The sequence below is a fragment of the Emydura macquarii genome, unplaced genomic scaffold (assembly GCF_026122565.2).
Source record: "Emydura macquarii macquarii isolate MOO-44397 ecotype Brisbane River unplaced genomic scaffold, CSIRO-AGI_Emac_v2 contig_3390, whole genome shotgun sequence".
Lineage (NCBI taxonomy): Eukaryota > Metazoa > Chordata > Testudines > Chelidae > Emydura > Emydura macquarii.
Window position 1 is genome coordinate 3016428 of NW_027133527.1, and position 13862 is coordinate 3030289.

General features: G+C 45.9%; 1 protein-coding gene and 1 long non-coding RNA gene across 8 annotated transcripts in view; one reads left to right on the plus strand and one right to left on the minus strand.

Moving 5' to 3' along the window:
• Positions 1–8364, plus strand: part of EPN2 (epsin 2) — a 63991-nt gene extending 55627 nt beyond the window's left edge. For 3 of the 7 annotated variants that reach the window (XM_067534317.1, XM_067534316.1, XM_067534319.1), the window contains one exon: positions 1986–6067. In XM_067534317.1, coding sequence (XP_067390418.1) covers positions 1986–2323 — 338 coding nt within the window. In that variant the 3' untranslated portion in view covers positions 2324–6067. Of the gene's footprint in view, positions 1–1985; positions 6068–7216 lie in introns of those variants that run through there. The other 4 variants (XR_010917335.1, XM_067534318.1, XM_067534321.1 and 1 more) reach the window with 4 other exon arrangements.
• Positions 8365–9261: 897 nt separating this feature from the next.
• Positions 9262–11856, minus strand: LOC137144131 (uncharacterized). Its single transcript, XR_010917332.1, has 3 exons — positions 11744–11856; positions 11127–11176; positions 9262–9513 (listed from the first exon to the last, which is right to left on the minus strand). It is a non-coding gene; the product is annotated as an uncharacterized lncRNA (long non-coding RNA).
• Between the last annotated feature and the right edge of the window lie 2006 nt (positions 11857–13862).

Below are 13862 nucleotides of genomic sequence, written 5' to 3' on the forward strand. Positions count from 1 at the left end.
CAGGGTTTACATGGACCAATTAACGTGCAGCACATTAGTGCACTTCAGAAATCACAACCCCATAGTTCAGACAAGCCCTTAGGTTCCAAAGTGCCCAAGGCACTTTTGAAAATGGGACTTAGGAACTTCGGTCAGGTCTATGCTATAAACTTACATCAGTGTAACTGCGTCTGTCAGAAATGTGAAAAATTCACACCCTGAGTGACGGTTATAATGACCTAACTCCTGGTGCAGACAGCGCTGTGTTGATGGGAGGGCTTCTCCCGTCGACATAGCTCCCGCCTCTCGTGGAGTTGGATTAACGATGCTGATGGGAGAAGCTCTCCTGTTGGCATAGTAGCGTTGTCACTGAAGCACTGCTACTGCAGTGTTTTTAAGGATAGTCCTGCCCTGAGGCTCTTTTGAAAATTTCCCCCTCAGTCTTTTTCTACAAAATTCTTTTTTGTCTTCAGTCACGTTCCGTCGTCGTCGTCCCGTCCCCGTCGTTCCCCCCCCCCTTCTCCATTCAATTTTATTGAAGACATGGGAAATTACTTTCTGACTGCCGAGCTCCTTCCCCACAGGGTATGTTTTCATTAATGCTGCCAGCAGCAGTAGCGTGTGCAAACAAACTGTGACTGCAGGGAGGGGAAGCCCTGAAGAAACCTTTGTGCTCACTCCAGTCCACATGTCAGTAGGATGAGGCTGTGCTGTAATTAGGCTGGCCCGGAAATAACCTCATCTGATCAGGAAGAAACCATTGGTGTACTTCAAAACTCATCTGCTACAGTAGCTCTTTTGCCAAAAGGTCTGAATTGTAGTAGCATTTATGACCCTTTATTTATGGTAAAGACTAAGCGGTGTTGTTTACCAGTGGTAAACAAACAGAAAAAACAGTTACTTCAGTGTCTTTATGTGCACTGCAGTTTCTTCACCAAGGGAACTTGGTGTGTGTTCAGGGTATTCAAAATGGCGTAAATTCATCTTACATATATATATTTTTTTAATTGGTAGTTTATGAAATTCCGTAAAATACTGGGGGAAACAGAATCATGAACAATAATTCTGAACAGCTTAGTGCTATTCAGCAATAGGAAGTCTACATATGTCATTAGCAGATGCTACAAAAAGTTTACAAGGGGTCATTAGGCCATCTAAATAAGTCTAAACATCTATGGTATCATGTTGACAGTGGTCCAGAGACTCAATGCTGGGAAAGTTCTTTGCTTTTTCTAGCTTTACTGTATTTCGGAAAGAGCTTGTTTACATTATGAATTCCTGACAAATCTCAGAGTCATATGTGTACAGCTTCTAAACTGAGTGAAATTGCTGACATCCTGGAGGGTGAGGGGAGCATAAATTTACAGTAACCTAAGAGCAGTAAAGGAATAAAAATAACATGCAACCATCAGTTGCAATATATTGTGAGAAAGTCGTGCTCAGGCACACTCCTGATTGTTGAATTCCGAATCTGTTTGTACCGCTTATCTTACTAAAAATTGAAAACTACCCATCAGTGTTGAGGTATTCTGCTGACATTCATAAAGATCAAATGGGACAAATATACTGGTACACCAATGTAGAAGAGTTCCAGAGGGATAGCCGTGTTAGTCTGTATACAGCAAAAACAACGAGAGTTCTGTAGCACTTTAAAGACTAACAAATTTAATTTCAGCAGGTATAAGCTTTTGTGAATTTCGTAAATGTGTTAGTCTTTAAAGTGCTACAGAACTCTCGTTGGTTTTTTTTGTGGTACACCAATGAAACTCCACTGAAGTAAATGGAGTTTGGGACACTGAGAGGCACATGTGCCCCAGTATGTGTCAATGGTATTGTAGAAGAGTTTTTCTAAAGGGGTGTTTTTTGTTTGTTTGGGGTTATTTTTAGGGGGGAAGAAGTATTGTGTAAAGGATGTGCGTTCTCTGCCTTAGCTGTAAATATCCATGGCATGTCTGCAAATCCTTGACCTTTTTGGAGCTGCATTCTTTTTTCTCTCTCTTAACTAGGAACAGCTACAGCACCAACTCTAATCAACCCCTTTCAAGTGAATCAGCCTCAGCCCCTCACACTAAATCAGATGAGAGCAAGTCCTGTGATGGGAACGAGTCCTTCTTTTAATGCTGTGCCAGCAATGAGCATGGAGCAAATACCTCTGTCTTCCGTGGCACCAGTGGCTGTGGGAATGGTGCCAATGCCAGCCCTGGGCACCATGCCATCTGTCACTAGAATGGGCCAGGGGATGAACATGAGCATTGCCGGATCAATGACCCAGCCTCTTCACAATACGGGAATCCCCCCATCAGCATCCCAGCCCACAAATACAACTAACCCTTTCCTCCTATAATGACCTACTCGAAGGAACTTTCTTTTCATAATGTTTCCAGGCTACAGTCTTTGGGGAAAAACAAACCAGGTCTGCTTGGAATGACTGGTGTGTAAGCGACTTGGAAGTAGATTTGCAGTTTACAGTTATGAACTTTGAAGAGTTCTCTACTTACCAGTTAATCTAAATCTAGTCTCTGCTACAGATGGTACCTTCCTTTGGCTTCTTGAGCATTACATTAAATGTTCAGACTTTTCGCCAAAGTTAGATTATGCCCATTTTGTTACTTTGTTAACCATTTCAATACACTTTCTAGGGAGAACCTGCCATTTTAAGCTCCATTTGCTATTTTGTAGATGTCAGATGATGTGCTGGATCCTAAAATTACTATTACCTACATCTATCATTTCCCATGTTCATATGATAGACACCAGACTTGGAGTGGTAGTGAATGTTTTTGCACATAACTATATACAGTTCTAGACTGTTGGTTCACCCATAGTCCTTATTCTTAGAAGAGAGCCCAGAAGGCTGGTTTTACACATTGCAACACAAAATCTCACTGCTTTCTTATCAGCGGTTGACTGACAAAGCAAGTTTGTCTTGAAAGGAAGAAAGAAGCAGAAGAAAATTCTCAAGTTGTCAGGTATAATGTGTGCTGTTGTATGCAGTGTTGAATTTGTACACTACTATCTAAGGACTATTAAGGAACTTCCTGTGAGTGGCATGCTGCACTCGTGCTAAATGAGTGTTCTGCTCTTTGCTTGTCCAGTCGTGACTTCGTTTGGAAGTTGTGTGTATTTTATTTTTATTTGACTTACAATGTGAGATGAAAGGAAAAAGAAATACAGTGGGACAACTTTGAATTCAGTTTCACTGCGGCAAGCTTTAAAACTAATTCAGGCTTAACCTTGCTATATGCAGTTACTCTTGTATACTTTTGCACATATTTTGTTTAGTACAGTTTCATATTTGAGTTTGCAGAATAACCCAATAGTCATTTTTTGCTAATTTTTATAATGTGGTTCTTATTTAACGGTCTAGTTTTAATATACTTTTATCAGGTCAGACTGAAAAATTAAGATATTGGCAAATGTCATTTTTATGGTTTAATGCCCTCCTTTTATTTATGGTTTTAGCTCTTTGTTTCTGTAAAGAGAATTTAAAAGGGAAGATTAACACTAAAATATTTTATTTTTGAATTAAGACTTCATAATGAAATTTAAAACATTCTCATGACTAATTACTTTTTGAGGAAATGAATTTGAATATATTACTTAAGACTACAGTTAGAAAACACTAATGCTGCCTTTCCTTCAATTCACTCCCCATTTTCTGATGATTACCAAAATGGACAGACTTCTAGCCTCTTTAAGAAAATTATGAGGCTGTTTTTCTTTTTGTAATAGTGACTTCTTGAAATTTTAAAAATTCTAAATTTATAAACTTGACTCATGAGTTGATCAAATTAATTTTTTTAACTAAAGGTGCACTCTGTTATTCACCGGTTCCATTTACAGCTATTAATTTTAAACTGAGCTATACATTTTAACTCGCATGTCAGATTCATCAACACTAAACTTTGCACAGGTTTCAGGCAATGTTACTGGTATAAACCTGGCCTTCTCTAAGATGGCAACATTTTTAAAACTCTACTTTCACATGCAATGCAAACGTAAACAGGGCACATTTAGGGAATGTCCTAAAGCTCATAACTTCTTTGATTAGGGCATCCCTGCATATAAACTGATACCTTTTGGTGGCCTTTTCCCTGGATTACAAAAAAACTGAAACAAAGTAATGGCAGAACTCCATGTTCTGGTGTAATTATGCTATGTGGATTGTATCCGCCCACACGAATGTGTCACAAAAAGGAAGGATTGGTTGGTGTGAAAGGGACTGGATTTGTATGCTTTTGCAGGGATAGGGGAGGCTGAAAAACTATCATAATTAGGGTACAGTCACCAATTTTAGATGTGTAGTTTGGAGTAGATCTCATCAGCTTATGGAAAGCTAAATGTGTGGATGTTTTTATGCAGATTGTTCTATCCTCTTGTTGCTATTGGGTTTACAAGTAGGATTCAGAATATTAACCTGCTCATATTTTATATAAGATGAAAAAATACTGTCCATACCCAGAAAGTCTTCAGATAATTTGTGTTGCCTTTCAAAATAAGGAAAAAAGACTGTTTGTTTGGAAGTTATGAATCAGTATAGGCCAGGAAGGGCGTAATTCTTGCTAGTAGTAGGAACTTTTACGGGTTGTGATCTAAGCAAATGAAAAAAAGTAATTCCAATTGATCTGTGGCAAGATTCACTCCATGTTGTTTTCAATTTAATTTTCTCAACAATGGAGTTAGTTCATTTAATGTTTTCCCAGGGTTTAGTCAGTCAGTTGCTTGTATGTGCAAACTTTAGGTGGCGGCATCATCCACTCATCCAATAGGTTCTGACTGTGACCTCTGAAAGACATTAGCTAGCTTCATTTGGAGACAGGACGGAGCTGGTCATGTTTGTAATTCTTTTAAAATCATTTGCAGCTCAGGGGAATGAGTGATCATCATGGAGTGATACAAGTGTACTGTTGGTCTGGTAGGGAGCTTACATGCCCTAGTTGAATGAAGCTGCTGAATGGCAAATTGTAGCTTTTACCATGTCACTTTTTTGTAAGAGCTGTACTACTTCGTACATATACTGCACAATAAACCATGACAAGACACACTGTCTGAGCAGTGACAAGCACCTGTCATGGTGCTACAGAGCACTCGGCCAAGGAAGTTAACAACCTTCAGATCCCCAGCCTGAAGTGTGTGTTGGGATATGAAATAGAATAAAACTGAGGAAAAAAAGCAGATGGTTTGGTAAATATCTTTTTGTTTAAGTAGTAGGCATACCTGTGTCTGCAAAGATCCCATGCAGACCTGTGACCCTATTTAAATAACAATGAAAGGTTGTTTCTGCCCTAGCCAATCAAAGCATCAGTTGTGTCCAGACTGTTAAATCCATTTCATGGTCATATTCTGAATAGTGGTTGAACTGATTCTTTCTTTCCTTCTTAATGTGCATCTGATTCATTCACACTCTCATTTCTCCAGACATCTCCCTCTCCCCCAGATAATAAGGTGCTTTGAGTTAAAATGTTAGTATCCCAAAATAGCCTTACTGGTCAAATTGACCAAAGATAAATAGTATTAATTATTTTGTAAAAGCATCTTGGTATAATTTTAAGCCCAAAAATAAGCTCAGTTATTTATTCAGTTTTATACTGTGTAGAAACTAAAACATGTCTTGAGGGGACAGGGAAGAGAGACCATAGTGGATTGTGCTGTTTACAGTCTCTTTGAAATCCCATAGCTAAGACAGCTGTTATGTTATCCACCTTCCTTTTTACTGTTGCCGTTTCTAATGTGTACTGTATGTATTAATATTGCACAAATTGTGGAGAAATATACTGTTTATTTTTCATAGCAGAATCTCACAAAACTCGCTTCCTTTTTACAAGTGTTACAATTGAAATATTTACCAAACTGTTTTCATAATACTGGGAGCAGGCTGCTTTTTATGAATTTGTGCTGACTATTGACATTATTTACTGTATAAATATAATTTATCATTTGTACTATTGTATCATAATGTTCTGAATCTTTGTGTCATTTTTTTCCCTAGCGATGTCACAAAAATGTGATATTTAATAATGCCATCACAACAGAGGAAAGACAAGGGGTTTGTAGGTGACTGGTCAGAATTAAAATTGTATTGCATATATTCTAGAGTTGCATTCCTTTTCTAAACTCAAGCGTAGCATTCGTATCCTATTTAAAAAGGATATGTTTTTAAAAAGTCATTTTAGGGTGTGGTCTGGTACGCATGGTAGGAATGGGTTGGATCTGACCTTGAAAAGCCTGTGGTAAAAATCCAGATCCCAAACTAAGTCTAACAGTGGATTAGAGTAATAGTTCCCGTATTTGAGAGTCTGACTTCCCTTGCAGGTTTTGGTCTCTTTCATGGTCAGAAGCAGCAAGTCCTGGGAAAAATTAGGTTTTTTTAAAGAGATCATCCTTATTTAATTCAGATTCAGTGGAGTCCTTAGTAATCCAGTGAAACAGAAATATTGGTGCCCTGGCCCCATCCACATGGCTGTTCCAAACTGCACCTTCTTTTAAAGAACATTTCCAAAGGGATATTTAACTGTTACATCAGAGGAGTCTGAACAGTATTCATATACCAATGGTGAAATGTTAGAACTAAGTTTGGGGAAGCCCTGGTTCATGGCCTCCCCAGAATTTTGTCCGCTAGGAATTGTCTACTTAAATAGGAAAGATTTAACTACACCAGGTTAGATATCCCAATTATTTAGAAAGGGCTTGAATTGGAAATGTAATGATCTACACTATTTTTAAATGCAACTGAGCATCGCAATCTTTTGTAAGCCTTGGCTACTGCAGGCAGCATGATTGAATGAATAAAAGCAATGTTCTGTTCCAAAGTGAGCCTGATCTGCATTTAGACCATGGGCAAGTCACTAGCCCCGTTTCCATTTCTCCTTCTATAAAAAAGGGAGTGTAATAATTTATGTGTAGCACCTGGGCCACCCAACTCAATGATCCTTGCCACCTTTTGCAAAGTGTTTTTATATCAATGAGGGAAAAAATCCCGAGGGAATGTCTACACAGCAACTAGATGACTCTGGGACCCTGCGGTGGGAGCTGGGAATCTACACAGCAATGAAACCACCCCACAGCCCAAGTCCTGCAAGCCCGAGTCGGCTGGCACAGGCTAGCTGTGGGTTTTTTTGCTGTGTAGACATACCTGGCGTTATCATAGAACTCTCCCTCCTTACCATTTCTGTCGCTTAAAATATCTTTCTCCCTCCCTGTTAAACTGGCATCATTGTTCTGTTAATTTTAAATTCAGATTTAATGCATTCCTGCGTTCAGCATCCGATCCTTTCATACGTATCCATTGAGCGAGCAGAAAATGCTTTGGGACTGCGTGAGCAAATGGCGTGGCAAGACTTTCACAGCTGCTTGCAATCTCCATTGAGAAAGTTGAACCAACTCCATTCACATGTATCCCTGAGATTAAAAGCTTTTTATTTTAAAGTAGCTGCCAGCATCCTTCCAGGTAAACTTCACTGTCCCCACTTTGAATTCAGACACAGCTGATCAAATAAATACAGCAAGTTTATTTTAGAGCTAAAGATTACAAATAGCTAACCGCCAATGTTGTACATGGTCGTAACAATCCCTGCTCGTAATTCATGACTGTCAATCGATTGTAAACTAACTGCTGGGGACACGGGGTTTTCAATGAATTTAAATACACTGGCCCCCTTCCCTTTGGTGCTTTAAAAATCCCTGGCAATTACCCATTACATTGGTTAATAGGCAGCAGTCTGGGAATCAATAGGGGGTTGGCAATCAACCAGTGTAATCCAGCTGAGTTTTCTGCAAAGGTCAAAATGGTAAATTGTAAGTGGATAGAACGGAAATGGTGTGTGTACAGTGCAATCAATGTGAGCCTGAGAGTGTAAAAGCTGTGCAAAGCTCCAATTCCCTGAATGTTTTTAAAAAACCATAATCACAACGATGCAGTAATAGACTTGTAGCTTTTTGCTCTCGTTAGCTATGTGGGAGCAGTTCTGCGGTGAGGCTGTAGGAATGGGGCGGCCTCATGTCAGCAGAGGTGGGCCCAGGTGTGTTTGAAAACATGAACTGCCAGAGATATGTAATGGACATGTGATTCTCTCCCAGGGGTATAGTTTTACTACAACCGTGGGTCATGGCACAACCAATCTTAACTGTTCTATAATTAACTGTTCTATAATTTATCCAAATAAATCCTTAAATATCATTTGATGAAGAAACAATTTGTGTTTTCTTGTGCCTCACTATCCAAGGGCATGTTTCAGGAGTAATCTCAGATTTTTTTTAAGCAATTCAGGAAAAGTTTCCCCCCCCAGATGACTAATGTGTATCAATTACTGGATGTGTGGACTGAACCCCGCTGGTACAAACTTGACCGTACTTCATTTCAAGTGACGGCCTCCCACCTGCATTATCCCTTCTGCTTAACAGTCTTTCTAAACTTGTATTTAGCTCAGACCCTCTGCTTCCTTCCCCAGACCTAAAGAAGAGCTCTGGGGGGCTCAAACGTGTGTATTTTCCACTAGCAGAAGTTGGTCCAATAAAAGACATTACCTCACCTACCTTGTCTCAGCAGTGAATGAGACAGGTTCACCTGTCAACCAATTATCACTGAAATCTTGCACAATATAATGCTTTGCACTTCAATATAGCACATGTAATCTGAGGGTTAAGAAGCCATTAAGCATGGTAGTGATCTCCTCTAGAGTAGAATGCCACAGCTCTATACTAACGCACAACATGTTAGGAGCAGAAAGTGCAGCGTAGTCCTGTGTCCAGGTGAAACTGCAGGAGAAGCCAGGTGCCAGAGCACATCTATAATTCTGCAGTGCTCTGTAATGAGGCAATACCTTGGGCCTGGTTATGCTTCAGCTTGTAGCAGGACTAGGGCCTGTCCAGATATTCACTATGCCCGAGCAGGTTAGGGGACAAGCATGTTCAAATCAGGGGCCCTGGCTATCGCGTTGGCAGCATCGGGGCCCTTCATTCCAGAATCTAGGACTTATTTTACAGCTGGGAAAACTGAGGCAGAGGGAAGCCTGAATGAGTTGGGCTCCACAGAACCCAGATCTCCGAGAGAGGGAAGGCAGCCCAGTGCTCAGCTGCTAGCCTGGGACCTCCACATGCCTTTCCCTGCTCCATCCCAGACTTTCACTGACACCTTGAGCAAGGCGCTTAGGTACAGACCCTCCAAGCTGGTCAGGCTCCTAACTCCCATTGATGTCCAGCCTCTGGGGATCTGGACCTTTGCCTGTGTGTCCCAGTTCCCCACCAGTGAAAAGGGGATACTACCACTGCTTTACTTCACAGGGGTGTTGAGAATAAAAATTAAGGGGCCTAACGTTGGGCCCCAGATTTTGAAGACCTTGGCTTAGATTAAGTAGTGGTTTCTGGTATCTGTTAACCCACTTGCTCGACTTCACTCTGAAGGCTTGAGACTCTGGAAAGGCTTCCCTAAAACTGTCCCGTGCTTTCCAGCGACAATTCTCTCCCCCTCCTGGAGATCATGAGTACAGTTGAAGCCTCTCCAGAAAGATAGCCAGGCTCTCCATTTCATAAAGACCCCTAGTTGTGAAAATAAAAGCAAGTGTGAAAACAGTGCAAGGTCAGAACACCGTTAAGGGCGAGCTGTGTCTTAGAAAGGCAGATTTAGCTGTCACTCTTGCCAGGCCGTGCTTCGCTTGCCTTTTGAGACGTTCTAGCCTAAGGATTCATTCATTAGTTATTTAAAAGAATCAGCGAGAAGCCCTGGAAGATTCTGTGGATCAGGCTGGTGGTGGTGGTGTGTGTGTGTGTGTGTTACTTTCTCTCTGGTTGCTGTCTGGAGAGCGTTAGAGAGTTTGAGACCATTCAAACTTGGCGTGAGTTCCCACCATGGACAAACTTAACTGAACCAAAAGAAAAATCTTTCTTCAGCCAGGAACCACCCTCTGTAGAGTCAGCCCAGGAGCTGGGAGTGTTACAGGTGTTGTAGACTCTTCGTGCTGGTTTAGTAGAAGACAGCCACCTTTCAATAATAAAAGTCAGTGGAAGAGGCCCCCTGCTCCCAACCCCATGGCAGCAGCCTGTACCCAAGAGCTATTTCTAGAGAGGTCCTCGGAGTTGGTATTTGCCTTTGCCCTATTCTCCTACTGCGGCCTGGCCCCAGCTGCCCTGGGCTGGAGTCTGTAAATAACTCAAGTCATGTGGGGGGTCAGGAAGGTTAGTCAAAGGTTGATTTAATCTCATCCTTTCACTGTGAAATGGGTCTAGAACATGATGGGATATAGAGACCTCTCCAGGAGCATTGCACACAACCTGTTTTACTCTCCTCAAACCCCAGTGGTCTAGCATTTTGACATTGACCAAGTAACTACTGCACGCTCTATTAGCATTTAGGAAGCATGAGATGTCAGCAGTAGCGTGGGTGGGAGCACTGGGGTTTATTTCTAGCCTAGTTGTCCTGGGATCCATGTGGAGGCAGCACCATGTGGAGCCTAGGGTATAAACCTGCCTTCTTCCATAGGAGACCTAAAATCTCTGCCCTGGGAGGCATGAATGAAGAGGGAAGGGTGGGGTCCTGTGTCTTGGTTTGCTCTTGTTACTCATGGGGGAATTCTGTGCCACTGCGCAATGCAGAATTTGCACAGAATTAATGTTCTGTGCAGAATTCCATTGTTTCTGCAGAATTGGCACTGCAGAACTGCTGGCTGCCACTAGGGGCCACTAGACCTGGCAGAGCCTGGGTCTCCAGTGCACCCACATGGGAGGGCCATGTTTCCCAGATGTGCCGGCCCTGCTTAGTCCCATGGTGCGGATGGAGCCAGGGAGCTGCACCCTGCAGGGAGAGGCAGGAGAAACAACCAGGATCTGCAGGAAGAAGCTGCTACTTTCCGGGAGGGGAAAGTGAGGGAAAGGGGGGGCTGCTGTAGGAGACATGACTCAAGTTCTGGGGGTGGCCAAACCTTTAAATAGTGCATCCCCCATCAGCATGTACGGGTTGGCTCTACCCAGTGGGACAGTAACAGCTACATGGAGTGGAGCTTGCAGTTGAGGTCTGGGGGGAGGGATGCAGGCATCTGGACTGGGATAGTAGGTACAGGTGTCTGAGCAGGGGGCACCCTGCAGCCCCTCTCAACACTCCCCAAATACTACCTGCCAGCACCCCTAAATACACCCACCCTCCACCAGTACCTCACCTGCAGCTCCCCTGGCAGTGTCCTGTGTGAGAGCTTGAACTATGGTAATCCTACGGGCACAGGGAGAACAAACAAGAATAGATTACAAGACCAGAGGGGCGGAGTTTTCTCCCCAGATGTGCCCAGCGGGCATGCGTGACAAGATGGGTTTAGGCCGTCCATCCCTGTCCGTCTGGGGGGAGGCTACGCCCCCTCACTACCGTGCTCCTGGGAGGAGTGAGACTCACGGGGAGGGGAAGTTAGTCGAGGGCTCTGGCAGGCAAGTAATCAATGGCCTCAGGGCAGTCAGGTAGTCTTGGGGCTCACAACTGGGGGTGGGGTGGGGGGGGAAGGTGGGAGTGTTGAGCACCGCCAGTCTGTGTGTTCACAAGCCGGGAGGTGAGCACCAGCAAAGTCTAGGGCTCACAAGCAGTGGGTGAGCGAGCTGCCACCATGAGGGGTAGGGGGACCCAGCCTCACCCTCCTCTACGAGGTCCCAGCCCAGGGCCCTCCCGCTGGCAGAGTGTTCCACCAGCAGGGCTCTAGCTAAAACTCACGGACGCTGCTTCAGACCATAACATGACCAGATGATTGCCTGGTTCCCCTGGGCGCCTTCCTACCCCTCTTCCCTAGAGTACCTGGCCCTCGGTGTCACCATCTATCTCCCCAGGGTAAACCGTGAGCGGCAGCTCCCCAACGCTGCAGTGGTCCGGCTCGGGCACCAGCAGAAGAGAGACATCCTTCTCCTCCGGCTGCTGTAGCCTAACTGAGCCAGAGGCATGCCTTTTATACTTCCTGTCCCGCCCCTCTGCCTCTGCCAGGGCAGGAGTGGGTGTCCTGGCTCCGCCCACCAGGGGGCTAGGCCATCCCTCCCTGTCCGTCTCCGAGGCAGGCCACGCCCCCTGGCTACACACCCGAAGACTGAGGAGCCCGACAAAAGCACAACAGAAAGTGGAAGTGCGTTGTCGTAGGGGTGTCTTTAACGCTCTGCTCCTGGGGAGCCTTTTCTGTTGTCTGTATTGTTACAGGTCTGCGTGCGGGCAGGTATTCTGAAATAAATGACCAAAGTAATGGAACCCGGCGGGATTAGACTGTGTTATTTTGACAAAGAAAACATGCAGCATTTTAAAATACTTTGGGGTTTTGGGTGCAGAATCCCCTGAGGAGTAGCTTTGGTCGGCCAGCAGCTGCCTGTGTGTGTACCCAGCAGGTCTGGGCTGGCACATGCAGAGACGGGGCGAGCCCGAGCCACCACCTGGCTCTGCTGCTGTTTTTAGCCCGTTAACTCCACCGCAATCGGCAAAGGGCCCGACCCTGCTGCGGCCGAGGTGTGGGACTCTCGCTGTGGTCAAGGGGGAGCGCTCTGTGCTCTGGTAGTTTCGAATGCTTCAGACTCTAAATGGATTGCCTTGAAGGCAGCCGGAGGGAACGTTCTCCGGTGCCCGCCCGCACACGGCTCACATTGCTCCTGGTGACCACAGGGAGAGGCCTAGAACTTGGCCTGATCAGGAGCGGGCCCGTTGCCAATATCGGGTGATGAAGGGCGACGCACAAATGGGCATGGTCCTTCACCACGCCTGCCGGCTGGGCCCCACAGATGCTAGGAGCCAGGGGGCAGAGTCTCGGCTTGCGTGAGCGAAAGTGCTAAAACCGGCAGTGTTAGCAGCATGGGGGGAGCTGCCCGTGTGCGTTCCCAGCGGGTAGGCATGTACATCGACCAGCTAGCCCGGACTCCCACCTGTGCTACTCCAGCACCGCGGCTGTTCTTGGCACGCTCACTCGAGCAGAGGCAGCGTGGGCACATCCGCACCAGCTGGGAATATCAGCGCCCCAGTCACCCCCCCACCTCCGAGCGCAGAGGTAGCCGCGACTCAACGGGGCCCGGTCCGGCTCGGGTCTGAATTCTTCGCCCTGCTTTGGCAAAACCCAGGGTTTCCATCACTTCCCTTCGCCCTGAAGGGCTCCTCCAGCACTGCACGCTTGACCCCCTCGCCGAGGCGTGGACGTACTGGCGATTTTACCATGTGCCCCTCCGTTCTCGGAGCTGCTGGGCGCAGGTCAGGAACCGGGCTAGGAAAGGCAGCACCAGCCAGTGACTAAATCAGCAGCAGCCGCCTTGCCCGGGTGCCTATTACATGTGACCGGGAAGGTGTCCGGGCGGGACGCCAGCTAGAGCGAAGGCAGGGTCCCTCCCTGCTTTAGCTCGTCCCTCAGGGACTTTACCAGCCGCCCAGCTCTGCCGGCCACGTCCAGCCCCGTGCAGCTCCCGGGCCTGAGACCTTGAGCTGAGTTTGCCCGCAGAGGCAGGACGGTTCGCACGAAGGCGGCTTTGCCAGGAGCTGGGCTGCCCCGGCCGTGCCCACGTTCTCGCCCCCTGGGCTGGCTGCAGACAGAGCAGGGGCCTGGCCGGAGAGGAGGAAAAAGCAGCGAGTCACTAGGGCGAGCTCAGCTGTTCTCTGCCGTTAAGGCAGGGAGCCGGCTGGAGGATGAGGGCGCTGCCTAGGCCTGGCCGTAGTGTGTTCTCCTGTCCCTGGCTTGGCCCCGTTCCTCAGCATGCTAAATGGCGGGGCGGCCTGCTGCTCCTTGTCCCCGTCTGCTTGTCCCCAGAATCCCACGGCCCGGAGCAGCCGGCCCGAAGGGAGCAGAGGGTTGAAAGCATGCAGCCTGTCCTCCTCGCCATGGAAACGGGGGTTGCTAGGGCTGTGGGTAAGTGAATTGGCTGGAGCATGTTTAGCAGGAGGCTTCTGCATAACAGGC